Here is a 20,528-nt window from a genome sequence, read left to right on the forward strand (position 1 = left end):
TTAGAATTGAAGTTCCCCGCGAGCAAGGAGGTTAAAAAAATTTAGTTTAATCGTGAAAGTTGGAATTCTTGGATAAGGGAAGTTTTATTTAATTTAGTTCCATGTTAACCAAAGCATTCCTAAAGTAACAGAAATTCAATATGTTTGTAGTTAGATTCTCCATTTTAGAGCATACAAAGTTTGGGAAGTGAAAAGAGGGAGGAAGAACATGTGTTTGTGTTTGGAGGAGAATGTTTGGAGGAGAATGTTGGAGTTTGTAAGTTTGTGTGCTTACACTTACCAATTTAATTTCATGTCTCTCTCGCTAATCTAAAATTTGGTAAACACAGGTAGCAATACCCTTTAAACTAGGAAACCCCAGTTTGAAGGTGTTTTAGCATAGGAGTAGAGGAGAAGGGTAGTTTGGTAAACTTGAAATGCATTGTTTTTGTTTTTGTTTCATGTTGTTAAGGTTAGGTCACATGATTAACCGAGGGTTGGGATATGGTGAGACGGGTAACAGCCTTCGCCCACTTCAAAGCTCGACACGTGTCATTTTGATTCATTTTCCTCATTTCTCACTCTCCTGTCCCCTCTCATCTCTAATCAACACCGTCCAATCAATCTAGAAATTTGTATTTTTGAAAGGAACGAGTGTTTTTGAGGGAATGAGATGTAACCCTAGATGAGAGGAGATGAGAGGAGATGAGAGGAGATGAGAGCATAAAAGAAAGAAAAAAAAAAAAAAAAAAAAGGATGGGGGGGGGGGGGGGGGGGGGGGTTTTGTGTTGTTAGTTTAGTTTTTGAGAGAGAGAGAGGAGGTTGGAGAAAGCTGTGAAGAATATAAATAGAAAGGCACATAGGATAGGTTAAGCAAGTAAAGAGGAAAGAAGGAAAGATTTGCGAGAAGGAGAGGAAAAAAAAAGATGGGAAGAGGGAGAGTGGAGCTGAAGAGAATAGAAAACAAGATCAATAGGCAAGTCACCTTCGCTAAACGGAGAAATGGGGTTTTGAAGAAAGCTTATGAGCTCTCCGTTCTGTGCGATGCCGAAGTTGCTCTCATCATCTTCTCCAATAGAGGAAAGCTCTACGAGTTTTGCAGTAGTTCAAGGTATGTCATCACTTTTAACAAACTTAACTTCAATCATTCTACTTTGTTTTGTTTTCTTTTAAAAGCAGTTTCAACCCAACCATTCCGGAGATCTGCTCCTTCTCTTCTATTTCTAAATTTTTGGTATCCCATTTTCCCCCATACTTTCCCTTTTCCTTTTTTTCTCTTTCTCATCTTTCTTTTTAACCCTTTTCATGCTAACTTCTTTTCTTTTTCCTTTTCAAAATTTAAATTTAAATTAAATTAGGGTTTTGTTCTCAACCCCTTTTCTTTGCTTCTCCTTCTTTCTTTCTCTATGGGGCGATGGATGGATCAATTTAAAGCTCAACCTCACGCTTTCTTATACTTTGCATTTCTCAAATTAGGGTTCTTCTTTTTTTCTCCCACTAATTTAGAGTTTGGTTTCTTTCTTTTTCTCCCTTTATGGGATTTTTGTTTTGTTTTGTTTTTTTTGCCTCCCATTGTATTTGTGAACCCAAACGAGAGTTAATTATAACTAGGTTTACTTTTTTCTTTTTCTTTTTCTTTTTTTTTTTGGGAAAAAAAATTAGAATCTTATGTATATGTCAGAACCCAGAAATGGATTTATGCAATTAACCATCTTTGTTTTTTGTATTTTGAAGCTCACAAATGGTTTTCACCTTTACTCACACAAACATCCTTCATTATATGTAATTTATTTGTTCTAATAACTACTCATGTTTGTAAGGTTAGATTATAGAAAATGCCTCTAAAAGTTGAATTAATTGTTTTTAGTTTATATTATTATTATTGTGTGTGAAATCCAGCATGCTGAAAACATTAGAGAGATACCAGAAATGCAACTATGGAGCACCAGAGGCGAATGTGTCCACAAGAGAGGCCTTGGTAATCACTCTTACTTTTCAGTTATCCATTTTCATTTAATTATTTTATGTTTTCAATTTCTAATTTGAAAAATGTGTCCGAAAATGAAAATGAGTATATGGATGGGTTAAATATAGGAAGTGAGCAGCCAGCAGGAGTATTTGAAGCTTAAAGCTCGCTACGAAGCTCTGCAACGATCCCAAAGGCAATATAATAACCCCACCCTTTTATAGTCCTTTTACTTTCCATCTTTACTCATACGTAAATGGTAATTGAATTAAGCAGGAACCTTTTGGGAGAAGACCTTGGCCCATTGAGTAGCAAAGAACTTGAATCCCTTGAAAGGCAACTTGATATGTCACTCAAGCACATAAGGTCAACAAGGGTAATTCTTCTCCTTCAAACTTTCAACTTCAAACCTTTTTTTTTTTTTTTTTTTTCTTTTACAATTCCTTTTCAATCCTTTTTCAGACTCAGTACATGTTAGATCAACTCACCGATCTTCAACGTAAGGTATTTCTATTCTATTTCCATCCTTCAACTTTCCTTATTCTTTCATGTTTCTTAACCAATTTAAATTAACCATCTTTTGTTTGTTTCAACTTTCACTTTCAGGAGCATCTTCTTAACGACGCAAACAGGACTCTGAAACAAAGGGTATATCTTTTTAAATTTAAAAAAAAAAAAAAAAAAAAAAAAAAAAAAAAGGAAAATGTTGGTGGTTTTGTAATTGGTGTTTAAGTTTGGGATTGCAGTTAGTAGAAGGGTATCAAGTAAATGCTCTCCAATTGAACCAAAGTGGTGATGATATGATGTATGGAAGACACCAAGCTCACCCTCCACCCGATGCCTTCTTCCATCTTTTAGATGCCGAACCCACCTTACAAATTGGGTAAATATTCTTCTATTCTGTCCACAATCTTTCATCCTATATTTCCTTTTCCATTCTTTTTATTTATTTATTAACTCAATTATGTATGTTTGAGAACTCAACATTTCCTTCCTACCTACATCACATATTTATGTACAATACTCTTGTTTCTTCTATTTTGTGTTTCTTCTATTTTGTGTTTCTTCTACTTTGTGTTTCTTCTACTTTGTGTTTCTTCTACTTTGTGTTTCACAACTCTAAACTTAAGCTTATGTACTCTATATTTCAATTTCTAAACTAATTAGTTTCATGAGATTCAAGATTTGAAAGATTAAGCTGCAAAGCACAAGGGCAAGAATCATTAAATTGATATATAAAATGCTTAATTTGCTTTGCAGGTATCACCCAGATCCGCTAACAGTGGTCACCGCTGGGCCAAGCATGAATAATTTCCTCCCAGGGTGGTTGCCTTGAGAAACAAAAAGATGGGAGTTCTTCCATTCAAAAAATTATTAAAAAAAGGGGGAAAAAAAACATTTTTCAATGCTTGAAACTTATATATCTAATTAATATAAACTCTGCACTTTAGTCTTTGTAAGCCAATTGTGTGTATGTTATGCCACATTCCTTTCTCTTACACCTCCAAGACTCTGCTTTTCGAATGTAATTTCATTGTTTTCTTGTTTGTCATAAAGTTGTAAGTTTGTGTGTATTTTGATTCTCACACGCTAAAACTCTAATTCTAATTCTAGTTCAGTTCCAATAACATCATTTAGTTTGTGTAGCATGCCATTTTAAAGAAAATATTACAATTGAATACTTACTTAAAGGTATCATTCATATTAATTGAGATGATGTTGCCTCACTTGGTATCTAATCTTCTCTTACTCAAACATAAATTATTACGAACACACGGTTAGGGAGACGTTGACATAGTTAAATCTAAGGTATGTGTTTAATACCAATTTTTAAGAACTAGTCCTCCACCATGGTTTAGTATGGTATGTAAGATTTAAAAGCTAAGCAACACAATATTTAAAGGATGAAAACAACAAAAAAAAAAAAAAAAAAAAACATTTACTAAACGAAAGTAATGTTTAAAAATTTATTACAAAATTGGGGACAAAATGCAGAAACAAAACCATCAAACAACCCCAAAATATACAAAGGGCTGACACTCTAAGACAACACTCTATAATTGTGCACCTACTGAACCCACTCCAACTCCACTAGTGAATCAACGGTCATCTGAAAAAAGAAAGACAATATACTTGGTAAAGTAGATTTAATCTACTTGTACTACGTTCTTTTCCGTAACTATTTGAGTTTGTAGGAGGATAAAGTTGTTAAAGCAATTTCCATGCAGGTCACAAACCCAATCAAGTTGTGTGATTATATTATTATATTATCAGTATTACTATATTATTATGTGAACGCTGGCGTGTCCGTAGAAAAAGATAGGTTGAAGAAGCGGTCAAGCATTGGGTCCGTTTTGGTTCGCGCAGTCGTTAGATTCAGCCGACCTAGACTTCGATCCAACGCAACCAAAATCTTCTGCCCAAGTACACACCGCCCAGCCCAACACCTAAGTAGCCCATAACCCAGAAGCCTACGAACCTAGTCTAGATCTGTTCGGCCCACGACCCAGCCAAGGAACCTAGTTTAGGCTTTTTCCACCCACAAGAACTCGTGTGTTATCCACTTCTTAGTGTTTATTTATTGAATTGATTAGATTAAGTTGTAACAGTTATATTCTATTAAGACCGTGAGTTTATGAATCTGATGACACAAATGTAGATAAACTTTGAATTAATTAGCATGTATAAGAATTAGGTCTTGGTAGAATTAATAAGAAGGGAGGAGGTTCGGATGACACAAATATAAAGAGGGATGAACACATACAAAGAAAAAAGAGAGAAATAGAAAGAAGCAATGCAAGTGTTAGGATATAGAATAAAACAAAGAAGAGAGAAGAAGTAGAAGCAGAAGTAGGTGAGAGTGTAATTTTAATTTTAATTTTAATTTTTAATTTTTAGTAGCTTAAAGGTATTAATGAAAGCTATATTATATAATTTAACATATACATATATATATTTACACATAAAGTACGACAAGAGTTGATTTTATTATACCAAATGTAATTACCATCTCTTCCGTCTTGGGTGTTGCTCCCCGCACGAAGTGACACGTAAACTAGAAAAAGAAGCCACGGACGGGTCCTTGGGCTTACGACTTTCCATTTTTTGGCACTTCAATTTTCACCCAAAAGTAAAAAGGATTAAAAAAAACTACAACAAAACGCCTCCAAAATATGCGGTATAAATTGAGTCGTACAATATACTATTTATTTTTTATTTATTTAATTTTTAAAAAGGCGCACAATGCGTGAGGGCTTCGCAGCCACAACTACTCTGACACACTTCACCAAAGCTCGACACGTGTCAGCACAAAACGCTCCTCTTTTATATTTTCTTTTTCTTTTTCTTTTTCTTTTTATTCCCCCTCCCTCCCTTGCTGTTGTTAAGTCTCTACAGTGAGGTGCTCGAAGCGAAGGTAAAACGGAAAAAAGAGGAGAGAAAGAAAACAGACCAAAAAAGGCGGGCCTAAGTTTTGTGATTCGTTTGGATGAAGATAAAAAGGAGGGTGAAGAGAATAGAAAGAGGAACTAGGGTTGACTGTGGAGACACCAGAGAAATGGGACGGAAGAAGATCGAGGTGAAGCGAATCGAAGATAGGTGTAATCGCCATGTGACATTCTGCAAGAGAAGAGCTGGATTGATAAAGAAGGCCCGAGAGCTCTCTGTTCTCTGTTCACCAACCGCGGCCGCCTCTATGAGTTTTGCAGCGGAAACAGGTACGCTTTTGACCTTCGTTGTTTTTCTTGTTTTTCTCCGATTGTGTTTGTTCCTATCGATTATGGTAGTGCAAGCTGTAGCTGTATGCCTTTTGAACGAACTTGAACTATTGCCTTTTGTTTTTTTTATGCTTGCTATTTGAAGTGATTTATGCCATCGGAAAATCTGTGATAGTCTTAGCGCGTTTTCTTCGTGAACTCTGCTTTCTGTGGTATCGACGAAGAAAATGCAATTCTTCGTTTTTCTGTTTGATTTTTCTGAAAGAGAACCTCTTAGGAAAATCGATGGGGTTTAGTGTTCCGGTGCTTTGTTCGATCTGATTTCTCCTCGAATCTTTCTTTTCTAATCCCATCGTCCCTGGATTCTTTCTCCCGAGTATTTCCTTCCTGATATCGGCCAAGAAAAGCAGGCCTGTTTGATCTTTGAGAGATTTTCTCGGATAATTATTGAAACTTAGTTTTCCGACGCTGTGTCGCTCTCTGATTTCTTCCTGAATGTTTCTCTCGTCTGTCCCTGGTTTCGTCTCAGGATTTACGTGCTGTCTGCAGCATATGTGATTGCATAAACTTGTAATTCTGTACATAAAGAAATATTTTTAAGCCATATAACTACAAACACGCCACTCAATAGCTTTTCTTTAACATATACATATATACTTTTAAATGATTTCGTCAGTCTTAATATTATTATATTATCCTTTTATCACTGAATAATTTAGCCAAAATTCTAAATCCGTTTTAGTATTATCTTTTAGATGTCAACATCAAACTAGGATGAGGATTACAGATGAGAAAATAAGACAAGAAACAAAAAACAAAAACAAAAACAAAAACAAAAAACTTAGAATAATGACAAGAAGTTTTCATTGCATTTTTTCCTGGATTAAATATTCTGAGACTCGGAAATTTAAGTGTGGCTTTAAATATATAATGTACTTTAAATTACTGCAATATAGGTGGTCCAACTTAATAGAGATTATGTTTATTTTTTCATAAAAATAAAAAATTGATGTTTTCTATATAGCATATTTAATCAATTGTGAATAGTGTATTATCAATTTCAAGTAACCTTTATAATTTTTTTTTCTTTTTTCTTTTTGTGATTATCATGGTTTTCTTACTAGTCTGTCGACAACTTGACATCCACGTTTTTCTAAATTAACGATCATTACGAAAAATTGCTATATAGGTCTCCGAATTTGTTACTAATTCCTTGTATATCGTTTTTAGATTTTAAAGGATAGAGCTTGATTTCTTACTATTTTTCAATCATGATTTTCATTAGCCCAATCTATTTTTTTTTTAAATTAATTTTAAAACTTTCAAGAACAAACAAATTAAATAGTTATTGAACAACCCAAATTATTTATATTTTACATTAAATTAGTTTAATATGATCATGGAGTTACTATTCTGTGTTTTGACCCGAAATATATATGAGGCTATTTGGTAACCAAGTTTGAAAAGGAAAATTATTTCAGTTTTAGATTCACGATTTTGTTTCTAAAATAGTTTTCAGCAGTTGGGATTGATTAACTTATTGGTTAAGTGTGAGATCAACACACTTGAGAAGAAACACAGAAACAATACATATTTTTGTGGATTTTTTTTTTGTTACTGAGGACTTCGAAATTATACCGTTGTCAAATTTGGCATTTCAATTAATATCTTATATTAACACTTTTCAGTTTAATCCCTGCGTTTAGTTATTGATAGAATTGGTTTATGCAGAATTTAGGTGTCATTGGTGAACTAGCAGTTTTCAATGTCAGTTATTCTGAAAATACTAAATGTATTGAGTATATTAGATTGATAACTATTTCATGTTTTATCTTCTGTTTTTTTAAATTATATTTATATATACTATTTTCATTTATAAGGTTCTTTGTAACCCAACACATTTTTACAAATGTTTTCAATATCCAAATCAATTTTGAAACTGAAAGAACAGAAGTTTTTGTTTTTATAATTTGACTATGAAACTAATTGTTTCTTTAGAAGAAGTAAGACTATAGTAAAAAAATTGTGAGGAAATAACTACAGTTTTTAAAAATAGAAAATAAAAAATGAAATAGACTTTGTATTTTAACACTTTTTAATCTAATTATTCCGTTGTAAATGATAAAATCGATTTATGCTAAGCCTATATGACTTTGTACATGGTGCATGAATGAAAAATTATGAGAGGAAAAAGAGTTGTGCAAGAGAAAAAAGCTAAGACATTTGTAGCAATCTTGAGTTTTCATCTCATATATGATTTTTTTTTTTTTTTTTTTAATTTTTGGTTAATTCACTCGTACCATAAAGTAGTTTGAATATTTACTCACGACAAGAAACTAAATTGCAAGAGTATTCAGACCTAAAAGATAAAATTAAACTGAAAAAATATCCAAAGATTAGTTACTAAAAAAGCATACATTTCATTTTTTTTTTTTTTTTTTTTTGAAAAAGCACATTTCCGGCAACTTCACCCAATTGATGTGTAATGCATTTGAATCAATTCTTTTTATTTTCCCTTTTAACAAAATATTAGGTTATCCAACAAATGATTCCCTTCATTCGGTTTTGGTGTCAACCGACATGGGCATTCAATGATGAAGAAGGCCCTCGTTTACGCTTTTCTTGGTTCCTTCGTAGTTCTCTCTCTCTCTCCCCCTCTAACCAGCAACTTCTTACATGCAATCCATTCACTCTGCCCCTGACTTGATGAAATTAGGAGGGTTCACCGAATTCAACAATCTAAAACTTTTGAAACTTATGGATTGAGTTGGAATAACTTTTGTGTTAGTCTAAAGCATTCCTTTAAATTGATCCGATCCGATCTAGAAACACTCTACCTGATAGTTGCTAGTTTGGCTAGGAAGTTTGGACCTTTCATTTTAGATGTGTTCGTTTTGAATGTACATTGAATACTTTGATACTTACTTCACATATGTAAAGCATATATGAAACACTTTATAAATGCACCGTGTCAAATGCTTTGTACACTTTTGAGTATTTCTAGAACAATGATTGAAGCTTTTGATCTTTTATTTATTTATTCATTCGCCTTCGTAAAAAAATAACAGAATTTTATCTTGCTTTAAGTGCATTGTTACCTTAGATTTTGTTTTTATTAGAGTTTAATTTTTTTAATGGTAAGTCGGCTTCAAAATATTAGGACATTATATAACTAGCTTCTTTAACCTCTTGAAATATTGCGTGTCATTATTTCATCATAAATTAAAATCCAATTGTGTACATATAAATCGTTGAAATGAATAAAAATAATCATATCCAGTTTTAAAGAACTAAATTCAAAGATATATCCTTGTGTTGGAAAGGTCACATTCAAGTCACGGGTTTTTACGCCATTCCTAATCTAGTGTTTTCTCCATGTTTTGTAAATGTATCCCTGCTTTCTTCTTCTTTCTTTCTTTTTAGGTAGCCAAGAGTAGTCTTTCTTAGGAAGCAATGATGAGGATTTGGTTCTCTTTTTGTTTAGAGCTGGGAACTCTTTTTTAAAAGATTAGATCATTTATTTTGAATACGTTTAGTGTGTATATATACACACAAAGCTAAAATTATCTTGAATAGTCTAAGTAATTAAGATGCCGATATAATGGACTTGGAGCTGAGATTATAAATTTATTTCTATTTCTGTATCATAGGGTTGGAAAGTTAGACGGTGAATGGAAGTTAGTTCAACTTTTTGGAGCTAGGTTCATTTTGTGATCAAATTAGCCCTATCTTTGTTCCCTAAAGTTCAGGATGTAGAAGATTGCCAAAGCTATTGGTCAAGTAGGGTAATTTGGTCAAGTAGGGTAATTTTAAATCCAAGAGTGAATTGAAAGAGGCTAAATTGGTAGTATTTCCTTTTGCCTCATTGTTATATTTCGTTATGAGTAATGATATTGGTTAATATTTTGAAACATAAAACACTTTTTTACCCGTATACATAAGATTGGTTTCTTTGGATCTTGAAAATAAATTATGAAATTCTTTGGCTTCGAATGCTGAATTAGAGAGTTAAGAGCTTCCTCTCTGAAGCAATCTAAAAAGATAATTTCTGCTTTTACCTAAGATAAAATATAGTGAAGGAAACTCCTCGACTCTCTTTTAGACATCTAAACGTAAGTTATTATGATGTGGTTGACAGATAGCCCGTCTATGCACTCCATCATCAAATTTATAGGCCACATGCTATTTTCCCCTCTCTTGTAAATGTCCGTCAACTCTGGCTGGTGTTTAGGGGATTTGACCTTAGGGAAAAGTAGTTTTTATACGAGGAGAGTATGTGTGGAAAGTCTCCAGGTTTTGACACCGTGGTTTGAGCTTAAATGACTGAAGTAGTTGTAATTATCAATTAGGCCTTATTCTTTTATATTGGAGTCTTTTTCTGTTAGAATTCTGGCAGTTTTTTATGCTATTCTTTCATATTTCTCAATAAAGTTTAATTTTTTTGTTAAATTTATAAAAAAAAAAAACACACACACACGGTACACCCCTCCTTACACAAATACCCATATGAGTGATTAGAAGTTAAAAAAAAGCTTTTATTTTGGCAGAAAATTCAAAACTGTAAATTAGATTAGCTACTGAGCACCACCCACTCCGACATACGTGACAGAAAGTCATCACCTTATAGGCATTCCATAATCAGGTTTATAAGGCTTTCAGTGTTAGGTTTGGTGGCGCATTTGGGAGTCTGTCTGATTTTGTGAAATTATGCTCAAGCTTCCTTTATATTATTTGGATTTCCGTAAAGAACTTCCTCCTTTGCTGAATCGTACATTTGAAAGTTGCTTTCTTTTAAGAGATCTCTTCCTTGCAACATACAGTTCTACATATATAATAGCAGTTGAAGTTCACACGATATGAAAAGACCCAAAAGAGTGAGTACTCGGACTAATAATTGCAGACTTTGGCATATTTGGAATGTCGAAAATACCCTCTAGTTGTAGGCCTAGAGGGTAGCCTTGAGAATATCGTAAGAGGGGCGCCTCTTTGATTCATGCTTGGGCTATAATTGACTCCTCATTTTACAAGAAATCGTGTCTAAAATCAGCCGTACTTGAATTCCTTTCCTTAACGAAGGCCCCGATCCAGTTGGACAATGTTGGAACATCAATTTTTTTTTTTGTCAAGTTTTTCGAATTTCTCTTCTAGTTTATGCCCAACCCTAGAAATTGGAAGGATTTGTCCTCATCTTAAAATTCACAAGCATATGGACGCAAATAGTTTATTTGAGATTAAAATATATATTAAAGAGAAAAATTGAAACACAATACATCTTTGGTCCAGTTCAAACCTCCTCGTAACATAGCTTCTCAAATAAAACTATTAAAACATAAAAACATAAATTAAAATGGAGGCAAAAGTCATGCTGACATCGACTCATGATACAACCAACAATCAACCCATCACTCCTTAGTCTATTGTTGCTTTTCTTTCTTTATTTCTTTCTTCTTCTTCTTCTTTTTTTTTTTTTTTCCGAAAAAGGTTCCACATTAAAAATACTGAAATTCCTTTAATGGGTCAAAACTTGCATACATGGATATGCAACAAGAACATATACGACCTAAATCATTTCGGTCAAGTTTTTTATTTTTCCATGGTTAATGTAGACTATCAACCCAGTTTCTAAATCATACCAATTCTTAGTGTATAAGCGGAAATCTTAGAAGATTTTACCTTAATGAAGGAGGATTGACACTTGCAAGTAGAGTTGAGTTTAATCTGTCATAGTGTCTCGTAATCATGACAATAAATGGGTAATTTTCACAATATTTATCATGATAATACATAGCACTCACATTCATGCATATGGTCTCATAATCGACTTTTCTTTTATACGTACCAATAGATGTATTAATATCATATTTGTTTCATTATATACAATGCATCACTTTAACACATAATACAATTCACATGTATCCAACCCAGCCTAAGACCATCCATGAGGAGAGTTACTTAGCTTAGAATGAAATTTCAACAATTAATTTATCTATAATGATCCTTGCTCAGCCTAAGCGATTCTCACCCAATCTATTAAGAATATTTAGATTAATACAAAGGGTTAAACACTTAACTAGCAATTGAAAATTATAAAAAAAAAAAATAGATAAGGAAGTTACCCAAGTGATTCTTAACCAATCTTGGTTCTCGAAACCAAATGAACTCAACCCTAAAATTAATCTAAAACTAGACAGAAGAGATTGGACAAGTAGGTGTTGATTGAGAACAGTTTAGATGATACCAAAGAGAAATTAGAAAAAAAAAGAAAAAAAAAAAAGAAAACTTGAAATCAAGAACACAAAATGTAAGTTTTGCCCCCAGTGCAGAATCGGCAGCGACTATTAGAGTCTGGCGGTTGTCTAGGGGAGACGGCAGTACTGGGGTGTTGTGTGGTGGAGCAAAAACAAGTATGGGAGGGAGAAGGAACCCGAAAAGAGAAAGATATACACGTTGTGCGAGAGGGACATGCTGACGACGACCGGCGTGAGCGTCGCTGCAGTCGGGCGTCGGAAGAGGGTGTTTCTAGAGGGTGACGTTCGAGAGAGAGTAATGGGCAGAGATGGGGAGTTGCGTGGGTGAGGATTAAAAAACATAAGAGAGCTTAGTGAGAATGTGAGTTATAGGTTGATTAAGTCTAACGAGACCAATAAATAAAATCATATTGAATTCAAATGAGGATTTAAGAGAGAAAATTTAATGGAAATAAAACTCCGCAATTGAGGGGGAAAAATATAATTTAACCTGACATGGAGCTCTTTAGTCCACGATGTTTATATAGATTATTTATAAATAACATTCGTTAATCGACAATTTATTTAATTCGAAGTTGACAGAAATTATGTCCATTAACAAGTAATTATTTGATTTCTTCTAAAAATGCAGTTATTTGTTTCCAAAATTATTAACAATTAGTAGATATAAAAATTGTGCAAAGACTTAGTCGTGCTACCTGTTGGTCACTTTTATTTCTGTCTGGTTTTCTACTTCAATTTCTCTTTCTTTCGTTTATTATTATTATTATTATTATTATTATTATTGTTATTATTATTGTTATTATTATTGTCATTATTTTCTAATTATAGTCTAATTCAGATTTACCAGTTGGACCACATTTTTTTGGTAACCCGTTGGTCTGTGGGGATATCTCATCTCCCCTCCTTTTGTAGTTCTCTTGATAATGAAACTTATGTTTCTTATCAAGAAAATATTCTTTTAAACGTCAGGAGCCATATTTTTGGGATTTTCAAATTTCAACAAAAGGAAAAGAATTAAGGGGATGCAAATAAGAGAGATGAGCATTTTGTAAAGCCCACCATTTTGTTTGGTCCGCCATTGATTAAAATTGAGAAGTTAGTTGACTACGACCAAATTTCCACAAATACTCCCGATTAAATTGTATAAAAAAGTTTCCAACTTGCTCCGGTCATATACTTCTCAAACCCTTCCCGAAAATGATGACTCCATTATCTTTCATCTTTTTCAATTGAAAATTTGCCCTTCAAGAAAAGAAAAACATTAAACCCTAATTCAAAATGTCTATTACCAACGTAAGCCCCTTGATTCGAGGAACAAACTAAGCACCTTTCTCATTTTTCTGCTAAAATTCTTCAAAATGACCTTTTATCGGGCAGTGGTTACTAATAGGCTAGAAATACTTATTCTTCAAACTAGGGCCTTTCTTGAAATGCGGCAAATAAATTGAGAGGCTTTCATTATCAAGTGCAAGAGTCCCTCCCAGTGAAAGCAATTGAAAAGCCTACCAAGAATTCTCAAATGCATAGCGAACCATCTTAACAGAAGAGTGGATTGTGACCTAAAAAGTGTTGAAGTGATGGCCACATATGTTTGTCAACCATTGGCTAAGTTAATAGATCAAGAAAGAAATGTAATGTAGGGATAGAACGAAAGAGGATTAGGAGCGTGGAATGGACCTAGGTAAAGCATAAATAAGATTAGAAGTATATGTAGAGCTCAATGGGCCTAGGTGATTAATCTCAAAAGTAGGAATTGCATTGTGCGTTTCGATGAGTGGTTTTACAGTTAGAACATATTTGTATTTGGTGAGACATGGAAGGCCAAAAGGAGGGTGATGGAGTTATTATTATTTCGTTTTACTTGTGACTTTGACACCTACTAGATCAAAGGTACCTTAAAATATATTATAGAGGGAATCAGTGTTGCACCATCGTCATGACATGTGTGATGTTACTCGTGTGTTGTTAGTGAGCATGGGAAGACAAATGTTTTAGGCATTTTTTTTTTAGAATGTAAATCTAGGAAAATATCTAGAGGCAAGGGTGGACTAGTTGTGTGCCTCTTCCCATGGGTCACACGTTTCAAAACAAGGTTGGACTTTGGCGTGGAATGTACAAATGAGTTGGCACGGGCACAATTGTCATAATGGTGTTCAAATGAAAGGATGTCTTGAAGGTACATTTCAAAATATAAACCCAAGGATTTGTTCTTGATTAGCATGTTCGAACAAGCATTGAGTATAAGATGGCACTCAAATGTCATGAACAATAGTTTCTTAAAGCTATTCTAGAACTCGCAAGGGGATGGTGGAAAATTTAAGCTAGTTTGGGCTCAAAGAAGTATTTGATGAGCTAGTATTTACCTAGTGAAGTGATAGAGAACACCTTGTAATATCTTAGTAATAATTTTTCGAATTCATCTCCATAAGGCGTAGCATAGACTCAGTAAACTAACACCAAAAAGCATGGAGTAAACTAACACCAAAAAGCATGGAGTAAAGGACGACCATTCAAATGTCACGAGCAATAATTTTTGGAAGCTAGCCTAGATTGATAAGGGTTTAGATTTAGATGTTGGTTAAAAATTTAAGCTAGTCTTAGCTCAACTATTGCTAACATCTATCACGGTAGTCCATGATTTGCATGGTAAGCCGGTCTTTATCTAATAAAGTGATAGAGATCATTAGGCAGTGTCATAGCAATAGTTGCTAGAATTCATCTCTATAAGGTCTCGACTCGATGTAGAATCAAGACAATAGAGTAGTCGGGAACAAAATGATAAAAAAAAATGTTTAACATACCTAATGGAAGTTCATCCATAGGCATTCTTGAGATTTAAAAGAATTATCAATATCTATGTTGGCCATCAATGACCCAACTATGCTGTCTTATATGTTGTCCTACACAACCTAGTGAGCCCCTACGTGCAGAAGTGTATATGGTGATTCCCCCTGGAAACTTTTAAGCAAATATAGCCCTCCCACTAACGGATCTAAATGAAAGATTGAGGGCACTCTTAGGGCCTGAGAAACCCACTTTGGGATATCTTAAACTTTTTAGGCTTGTTAGGTTCTTTGTGCTTCTAGGATAATGGTTGGTTTGGGCTGGGGATAGCTCTAGTCGGGTTAGATTCCTTGCCAAGAAGATTATTTACGAACATTAACACCATTGGTTACATCTTGAACGTCATCTGTCATGTTAAGGTTACATAATGTAAGGAAGCTTCCGTAATATGTAGCATGTTTTGTGGGAATAGGAACAAGATTTTAAAGACTTTCTGGGCTTCCTTTTTAAATATGGACTCCTCTTGTGGTCTTATTCCATCCATTTTGTGATAGAAGGGTGTGATTATTTAGCATGTAACCTTATTTAGTGTCACGAGGAACGTGTTAGGAGAATCTTCAAGTATGAGAGAAGTTTTTGGAAAAAAAAGTTAGCCCTAGGTTCATTGCCTCCTATTGGGTCTCAAGTTCTTGAAAGGAAGTTAGGACCTAAGATAGGTTCATTTGCCTCCAATTTGGTCTCAATAGCTAAAAATTCAGCAATTACCTGTTATTTGTCTAATGTTTTTCTTCTTTTCTTTTCCTTTTGGATAAACTATATTCTTTGTCCCTAAGATTTGAGATCTGTGTCAAATTAATCCTAGGTCTTAAAATTGAACAACCAAGTCCCTAAAATCTAGGAAATATTCCCAATTTGAATCCAAAATCTGTTAAATACTTTAATGGAAGCCAACGTGACAATTTATAAAATAAAATGATAGTAATAATAGTAATAGTAAAAATAATAATTATATATAAAATAGCATTGCAAAAATTCCTTCGTGTGTATTTTTCCCCCCACAATGGAAGTTGTGTTCTTCTTGATGGAAAAAGTTCTTTTCGAGTCCCTCAATGATTAGTATAAATAACAAATAATATATGATTGGGCCATCCAGATATATAGTTATTTATACATTAAAAAAGAGATTAAATTTTAATATTTTTTTTTTAAAATATATTTTTATAATTTTGAATATCATGGTTACAGTACAATTTTTTCAAAAGCGTGATGAACTCATAAAAAAAGAAAATTTTAAATGAACTTTTATCAATCACTTGTCGAATAGAAATAACATAAATACCAAAAATTAAAAGAAATTCAATAAATTTTAAAAACATCTTAATTAAGAAAATATAAAAAAACAATTAAATAATTAAATATTGGACAGGCCCAAACCCGACCCAAGTATGCCCGAAACTCTAATCCATTGGGTGGGCTTGGCTAGGTTGGGCCAGCTCGATCCAAGCCTAAAAGTGACTAAGCTTTCACATTTAAGGTCGGGTTGGGCTGACCTAATAACAAGAGTGACTAACAAGTTCTTTAATAAATCTTACAGAAGTTCTGGGTCGAATATGTTGTCCTGGTTCATATTGTGGCAATATAACATCATTATTATTTGAATTCAAGATAGAAAAAGTGCTTCCCTTCGTTACATTGTCTTAGTTAACTCACAAATAAAAAGTTACAGTTCAATGTGGAAACAGTTCACCCAATAGGGGTATGGAAGTATATTAAACAAGTTCTAGACCATTAAGAGCTGTATAGCATAAGGGGTTGATATGCCTCGTGCAAATTGGAGGGGAAAGTACAACTCTTCCAACGGTTATGACTCTCCCTTTATTAAGGCCTTTTTACCTAACATTCCTTTATTACATCACCAACTGTAACTTCATCCGAACTATCCAACCCAAAATTTCACCTTGCTTAATTTATTTATTTATTTTTATTTATTTTTTTATTTTTTTTATTTTTATTTATTTTTTTATTTTTTTTAATTTGAGGCATATTAAATTTTCAGATTGTCTTAAAGGTGAAACTGTTATGGTAGAGTCGAATAGCTTCTTGGAACACTTCCATGAGAGAATAAAGATATAAGCACATTTCTGCTCTATGTAAATGACCTAATTATAAGCTAGGATTAAAATTAGATCCCTTAGCCAGTCTCAACTGGGAAACATGGAATAGTGGATGAATGGTGTGAGCAGCAACTCCATCTGACGGGCAACTTTTCTCTCTTTTAATCATGAGATCAGGTCCATTCAACTAGGAGACAGTTTCTCTTTTTGCATACCCTAACACTAATAGCTGCCCATTGGGCTGAAGTTTTGGAAATACCAAATCTCCTATCAGGTTATTTCTTGTTATTACCTTCATTACTGACAATACCTTCCATGTTCCGACAGAGTTACAATCTTCGACCTTACTTTTTTTACTTAAACACATTCCTTAGATTGATCCATCCATTATCATTGCTTCCATATGCAGATTCTCTTTTTTGCATAACATAAGCACGCATATTCCCATCCCATGTGGAATTTTCCCTCGTCCTACCCTCATCTTTACATGACCATATGCTTCGAGGCATCTTTTTCTATGACTTCTACACTACTCCTTTGCGTTCCTGCCATTCACAAAGTTTTCTTCCCACTCCAAGTGAGCTACTTTGGCCTAGATTGTATGGACTCAAATATAAACATTCTACAATTTACTCTTCCCCAAATCAGTGTGCAAAAGAAGAAAATAAAGAAAAAAAAAAACTCTGGCACAAACAAAAGAATGATGCAAAAGAAAATTGTTCTCTTTACTCCCTCTCTATCAGAACTTTTTACAATCACAAAGTTGATATATGGTGGTGGGTTGTAAATGAAGAAGGGATGGGAACTAGAAACCACCCATTCTCGACTTTGTACTGCACCTACGCAACCAAGGACGTCCTCAAATATACTTGAACAGCCTCTTTAACTTGAGAAGGAGAACTAACTCCCTGATCCTCAAGTGTTAAACTGACTCTCAAGGCTGCAACTTTGTGGAATGTGCGGATTCATAGGGATTCTGGGCAGAGGCTCAGATGTAAACATGTACAACTAACTGCTTGATCCTCAAGTGTGATTGAATTGATATATAATTCAATAGCAATTAAAGACTATTCCATAGTTATCACTGTTGCTTTAAAAAATTGAAACTAGTTGGCATATGTTGTTGTATCTGTTGCTAAGAATGTTTAGAAAGATACTTGCAAAAAGTAGATGTATATGAGCAAATATATATATATAGAAACCTTACCTGATTTCCAAATATGATGAGTTATTCCACGAATCGCTTACTGGGAGTACGCTTCTGCCATTGCACATTGTTCTGACTGATACAAATCTTGAAACCGGATACCAGCAAGGAATTTAAAAGTTACATTTAGGAGAGGAAAATCAATAATGGCTGCTCTACTTACTTGCAGATTGAGGCAATGATGGAAGATGACTGTTGGACAGACCACATGGAAATGGCTATAGGTATGGTCAACAGCCAGTCATTTAATGAGTGAAATTCCACAAACAATACTGTGTCTGATGTTATAGTCCGAAATAAAACAATAGGAACGTAACTGTAAGAATTCCTTAACACCCTGCTAACCTGCACAAGCGAATGTGCATACTATATAATGTCTGATTATAACAGTTGTAGTATGCATAATTATCAGGGTCTATAAATGAGCCATGCAGCAAACACTTATTTGATGCTCTTCTACCAACCGTCAGCCATATTATTCTTCTTGGGAAGATTTTTTCATTAACACTTGTAATCTTTTCTATTTCTTGATTCCATTAAATTTTAGTTAGCGAAGCCTGCTTGGTGTCAGCTGAGGAGGCTTATATTTTCACACCTATGGAATAAGAGGCACCCCGATAAGTTTGGGAAAACAATGTCATCGACCGTGGCATTGATTGTTTCCTGAAAAGAGCTCGAAGACCATTTTGAAAATTTTCTTGAAAAAAACCGCTGATGGTATGGTCACTGGTCAGGGCTTGTTCGGACATGACAATTGGAAGTGACCGTAGATCGAAGGACTCCAGTGGGTTTGAGGTTCTTCACAATAAAGGTACATATTCATGGACATGACAATTGGAAGCGACCCTAGATCGAAGGACTCCCTCTTTACTTGCGGTATATTTCTTTTAAAATTCTATTTAAAAAGGGGGGAAAAACTAGTACAATTTAAGAGATTCTTACTACCCAATTACTATGATCTGGTAATTACCAGTTGACATATTAAAAGGTTAAAAAATTATTTAAAAAAAAAAAAACTCAACGTCCTATAAATTTCTTCTAAATTAATATATATTTTTTAAACTTCGAATGTGCTGATTTATGATTATATTACTTGATAGCATATATTTAAAGTAAGATCAATCGTTTTAGGATCATGCAACCGTACTTTTAAAACAAATATATCATATAACATGTACTAAAAGATCCGAAATACTCTTGAAAAAAAGAAAATAAACAAATCCAATGTCAGAGCTTACGTTGTTCGACAAACCAACCCTGTGCGGCTCACGTTGAACACGACGATCGTAAAAAACATGGAAAAATAAAATCATATTTACTCCTATGTCAACGAAAGATACTGGAAAAATAAATTAAAAAATGCACATATGGGACACGCAAGCGAGCTCCATGACCGCAAATGGGCATCTAAAAATGAAAAATCAATATTCAAGCTCGATTTTCTCAAGATTAGCTTTACTACTGTTTTACCGTTCAGATGCCGGCGGCGACGCATGTCACCAGCCCGGCGAAACGCCAAGATTTAAACCATCAGATCTCTAGGTAATCGAGAAAGCAAGTTTATTATTAACGAGTCGACAAAGTGGAATCACAAAAAACAGTAGCAATATATATAATCAAACTAATCATGAATCGTTACCTGGATCATCGAGATACCATGCTCTCCAACGAAAATCAGATCACATGCAGCAGAAGGAGCAGTTTACCGTCCTTCCACCGATCTAGCTCATCGTACTAATATTTTTATATTTTTACAGATCGAGCCAAGCACAGCCTTCGAATTCACCGCCATCGATTGATCAATCGAACACGAACCGCAAGGCATCAGAATTCATAATCTGAGCGGTAGATACAGAGTGTGAGAACGAGATCGCCTCACCGAAAGATTGATCTGATGCATGATCTGCCGAGTTGTTTTTGCGCGATGGCCAATGGAGGAGGCACTGAGTAAAACAAAAAGCACCGCAACCGCAACCGCAACCGCAAGGGCGAGACGATTTGGGCGACCAATAGAAGGATGCCAAAGCGGAGGAGAGAGGCGCAGAGAAACCGAAATGAATATGAAAAGCGCAAACGCCAAAAACGCATTCCGAATTTCTTTTTGCGCGAGACTCAAATTTTCTGTTTTTAAGTAAGACAAACGCTCAGCTTTTTCTCTGACAGATCCCTTCTCCTTTCCATAAAAAGGCCTATTTTAACCTATCAATTTGAAGGCCTCTTTCTTTTTTCCATCTCTTCTGATTATTTATTCCTCTCCAATACTCGACTTTCAAAAATCATAAATTGGCTCTCGAGTTCGCTACATTCATTCCCAACATTATGGTCTTACTCAAAATCATCTTCATGGAAGTCGATGTTGGGCGGAGAATTGGATGTGCAAGTCTCAAGCATAACCACGGTATCAATAGTAAGTAGGGGTGATACTATGTGATCTTTGCCTTTCTTTGAACCCTTTTTCTTGTTCACAGACAGTTTGAACCCTTTTTCTTGTTCACAGACAGTGCCAATTAG

The 20,528-nt window shown here is 34.3% G+C and overlaps 1 protein-coding gene, 1 long non-coding RNA gene and 1 other non-coding gene across 3 annotated transcripts; 2 read left to right on the forward strand and 1 right to left on the reverse strand.

Moving 5' to 3' along the window:
• Nucleotides 1-764: 764 nt before the first annotated feature.
• Nucleotides 765-3,519, forward strand: LOC111796273 (agamous-like MADS-box protein MADS4). The gene is made up of 8 exons (XM_023679032.2): nucleotides 765-1,090; nucleotides 1,879-1,957; nucleotides 2,074-2,141; nucleotides 2,222-2,321; nucleotides 2,408-2,449; nucleotides 2,552-2,593; nucleotides 2,692-2,828; nucleotides 3,206-3,519. Exons 1-8 carry the CDS (start codon nucleotides 906-908, stop codon nucleotides 3,279-3,281), a joined length of 729 nt encoding a protein of 242 aa, XP_023534800.1. The 5' UTR covers nucleotides 765-905; the 3' UTR covers nucleotides 3,282-3,519.
• Nucleotides 3,520-5,023: 1,504 nt separating this feature from the next.
• On the forward strand, nucleotides 5,024-18,466 carry LOC111778932 (uncharacterized). Its single transcript, XR_015423147.1, has 2 exons — nucleotides 5,024-5,661; nucleotides 18,187-18,466. It is a non-coding gene; the product is annotated as an uncharacterized LOC111778932 (transcript).
• LOC111778943 (uncharacterized) lies at nucleotides 17,512-20,311 on the reverse strand. Its single transcript, XR_015423146.1, has 2 exons — nucleotides 19,657-20,311; nucleotides 17,512-18,362 (listed from the first exon to the last, which is right to left on the reverse strand). It is a non-coding gene; the product is annotated as an uncharacterized LOC111778943 (long non-coding RNA).
• Between the last annotated feature and the right edge of the window lie 217 nt (nucleotides 20,312-20,528).

This window comes from Cucurbita pepo, chromosome 12 (genome assembly GCF_057944985.1).
Source record: "Cucurbita pepo subsp. pepo isolate OVF chromosome 12, ASM5794498v1, whole genome shotgun sequence".
In the NCBI taxonomy this organism is placed as follows: domain Eukaryota; kingdom Viridiplantae; phylum Streptophyta; class Magnoliopsida; order Cucurbitales; family Cucurbitaceae; genus Cucurbita; species Cucurbita pepo.

Excerpts from the sequence above, each read along its gene's own strand:
- LOC111796273 (XM_023679032.2), top strand. The coding sequence starts at position 906 with ATGGGAAGAGGGAGAGTGGAGCTGAAGAGAATAGAAAACAAGATCAAT. Across the intron at positions 1,958-2,073 it reads TGTCCACAAGAGAGGCCTTG|GAAGTGAGCAGCCAGCAGGA; the intron begins GTAATCACTCTT and ends GGTTAAATATAG. Across the intron at positions 2,594-2,691 it reads ACAGGACTCTGAAACAAAGG|TTAGTAGAAGGGTATCAAGT; the intron begins GTATATCTTTTT and ends TTGGGATTGCAG.